This window comes from Bison bison, unplaced genomic scaffold, assembly GCF_000754665.1.
Source record: "Bison bison bison isolate TAMUID 2011002044 unplaced genomic scaffold, Bison_UMD1.0 scf7180017864472, whole genome shotgun sequence".
Taxonomy (NCBI): Eukaryota; Metazoa; Chordata; class Mammalia; order Artiodactyla; family Bovidae; genus Bison; species Bison bison.
In genome coordinates, this window is record NW_011495033.1 from 14,806,086 (window position 1) to 14,809,244 (window position 3,159).

At 62.8% G+C, this 3,159-nt stretch overlaps 1 protein-coding gene across 1 annotated transcript in view; it reads left to right on the forward strand.

Moving 5' to 3' along the window:
• BZRAP1 (benzodiazepine receptor (peripheral) associated protein 1) overlaps positions 1-3,159 on the forward strand; it is a 24,044-nt gene that overhangs the window by 16,411 nt on the left and 4,474 nt on the right. Inside the window, 6 exon segments of the mRNA XM_010861722.1 lie at positions 6-317; positions 972-1,071; positions 1,156-1,310; positions 1,915-2,083; positions 2,459-2,530; positions 3,051-3,083. Of these exon segments, the coding sequence (XP_010860024.1) occupies positions 6-317; positions 972-1,071; positions 1,156-1,310; positions 1,915-2,083; positions 2,459-2,530; positions 3,051-3,083 (841 nt within the window).

The window sequence follows — 3,159 nt, forward strand, 5'->3', positions numbered from 1 at the left end:
GGAAGTGCCCCCGGGGACGGGCCCCGGAACCGGAACCGGGCCTGGCCAGCTGCCTCTCCCCCAAGTGCTTGGAAATCAGCATCGAATATGACTCTGAGGATGAGCAAGAGACGGGCGGCGGGGACATGAGCATCGCCAGCTCCGGCTGCCTCGGAGATGGGGAGGCCTGGGGTGCAGCCCCCGTGGGAAGGCCCAGGGCACCTCCGAAGGCCGGTTCAGGCCCCCACCCCTATCCGTACTCCCCGGCCTGGGAGAAGGGGGAGCCGGAACGGAGAGGCCGCAGTGCGACCGGCAGAGCCAAGGAGCCGCCCCCCCGGGTCCGTGCCTTCTCCCTGCCTGGGCAGCCCCCTGCCTACCGCCGCCTGGTGGCCCTGCTTGCTGCCCACCGGCCGCTCCCATTCCACGCTGCCGCCTCCATCAGCAGAGGTGGGGTGGGGCCTCGGGGCTCCCTCACCTGCCTCCTCCCACCCACATTCCACTGCTTTGCTGCTTCTGCCGATCGATCGGAACTGGGATGCGCCGATGTTCTGTGGCCATAAGTCGCCCATTGCTGCCAGCAGGCCCCCTGCCTTTGGGGCACGTGACCCTTTCCTCCGCTTAGCTAGTGACAGCTTCAGGACCCAGCCTGCGATGTCCAGCATCGCCCAACCCTGACACCGAGAAGAGGCCCTCCTCTCACACGCTCCTCGGCCAGCTCTCAGATCTAAACCTTAGTCCCTCTACTGCACTCATCTGCTAAGGTGGCCGGAGCCGGGGCCTCCCCTCCTGCCCTTCCTCCACCCGTGGGGGTGTCCGATGGCTCCAGTGAGCTTGGGCCACGGCTCCAGGAGAGGAATGTGTCCCTGCTCTGCTGTGCCGCTTCCGCCGACGGGGCAGAGCTGGGGGGAGCGCTCCTGGGGTCCTGCCCCTAATGAGGTGCCCATCAGAGGGGTGGTGCATCACTCCTGCTGTCTGTTGCCCTCTCTTTGCAGGCAGCAGAGTCTGGGGAGCCCAGAGGGCTGGAAAGCCCAGGGCAGAGCGGCTCCCAGCGGAGAAGGGGCTGGGCCCCCAGGCCAGGCTCCACAGAGCTGGGTGAGCCTCTGTGGGGGCTGGGCCAGGCCAAGGGGTCCTCTCCCGCTTCCTTGGCCAGAGTTGATTGCTGTTTCTCCCGCGCAGCTCCCCCGAGGAGCCCTCCAGAAGCATCCCTGGCCCTCCGGGACCTCCCTGTCAGGGTCTTTGTGGCTCTGTTTGACTATGACCCCGTGTCAATGTCACCCAACCCTGATGCTGGGGAAGAGGAGCTCCCGTTCCGGGAGGGCCAGATCCTGAAGGTGACTGACTTGCTGTCTGGTCCTGCTTCCTCCCTCCTTTCCTGCCTTGTCCTGGAGGGATCATAGCCACACCCGGGTGGGAACGCAGCTTCTAGAGTCAGGTGATGTGGAGTGGGGTCGCGACAGTGCCACTTCGAGCTGTGAAACCCGAAGCAGATTCTTTCCTTTGGGCCTCATGGGTAAAGTGAGGATCACGTGAGTGTCTGCCTCACAGGCTTGTTTGAGGATTAGAGGATTCAGTACCCACAGGGTGCTGAAACTGCCTGGCACGTGGCACAGCGTGATACTGCTGCTGTTAGCATGACGACCTCTACTGAGCCTCCAAGGATTTCCTGAAGGCTTTGGGCTAAAACTCTGAGGTCAGGGAGATCCAGTCTGGGGTGGACTGGGGGAATGAATGTGAGGATCGTGAGTGATGATCATACGGATAGAGCTGTTTTCTGTCATCCCTCTGATCCTTCTTCTTGGCTATTTCCCCCTATTTCCGGTTCCATGAAAGGTAGAGCATTCTTCTGCAGTCCCGGGTTGGGGGGCGCTGTGGGCTCGGGGTGCAGGGAGCATGCAGAACTGGCCTGCTGACACAGCTGGTCTCTTCTGCTTCCAGGTGTTTGGAGACAAAGATGCAGATGGCTTCTACCAGGGTGAGGGTGGGGGCCGGTGGGGCTACATCCCCTGCAACATGGTGGCTGAGGTGGCCGTGGACAGCCCTGCGGGGACACAGCAGCTGCTCCAGCGGGGCCATCTGTCCCCAGAGGTTCTCGCCGAGGGCTCAGGTATGACTAGCTCTGGCCCCTCGCCCACTGTCCCCCACCCCAGTTCCGACTCAACACCCCCTAACCCCAAGTAATTGGGACGTCAGGAGCATCCAGGGTATCTGGTTGATCCAGAGACTGGCAGAGTCACTGGGGCCCTCAGAGACTTGGGCCCGCGTGGCCACAGTAGTGAGCTTGCCACGCGGCACGGGGGCCGCTGCAGGGGGACTGGCCATGTATTTTGGATCCTGGAGGTCAGGGATGGGAAGGGAAGAGTGGCCTTAGAGGCTTGAGCGCAGGAACCCCAGCACAGCCCCAAGAGGAGACCAGAGTCACTGTCCATCTCGCTCCCTCACCTCGGTTTCCCTCTAACGTCTGCTTACCTGTCTGGATCAGGGAACGGCCTGTTCGTCTACTCTGCAGCCCATACCGCTGGGCCTCCCCCCAAGCCCCGCCGCTCCAAGAAAGGTGGGTGTGATACTCTTCTTCTTCAGGGCCCCTGAGGATGAGGAGGGAGGCAGCGGGGGCACTGCCTGGCTCTCGGGAAACACATGCGAGGTCTGTCTTGAGCAGGTGGAGGGAACCGGCCCCACCTTCACCCACAGCCATGCGTCCCATAGGGAGCTTCATTCTAATGGGGACGGGCAGTGTTTTACCGGAACCTCTGTTCTAGAAAGCGTCCTTGTCTTTATGTCTCCTGCATTGGCAAGCGGGCTCTTAACCCCTAGCACTGCCTGGGAAGCCCCATTCCAGAAAGTACCTGGCTATACGTTCTGTGCAACCTGGAGCAAGTCACCGACCCTGTCTGGCCCTTAGTTCACTGTGAAGACCACAGGGCGGGTCTGCTCTCGGGCTGATGGTCCTTCTCCTGCATCTCTCCCTGTGTGAGGCTGAGCATCCTGCCTGCCCAGTACCAGCCCCCTGCCTTCTCCTGCCCCCCAAGGGGAGGGACAGAGGGGCAGGGCTCACAGGCCCCTTCTCTCCGCAGCTGAGTGGGAAGGGCCCGCCCAGCCCTGTGCAGGTGAGGGGCTTCCCTGCGCCTCCAGCCTCCCCTGGAGCCACAGCTGCTGTGGAGGGGGTGACTCGGGGTGGCCGGG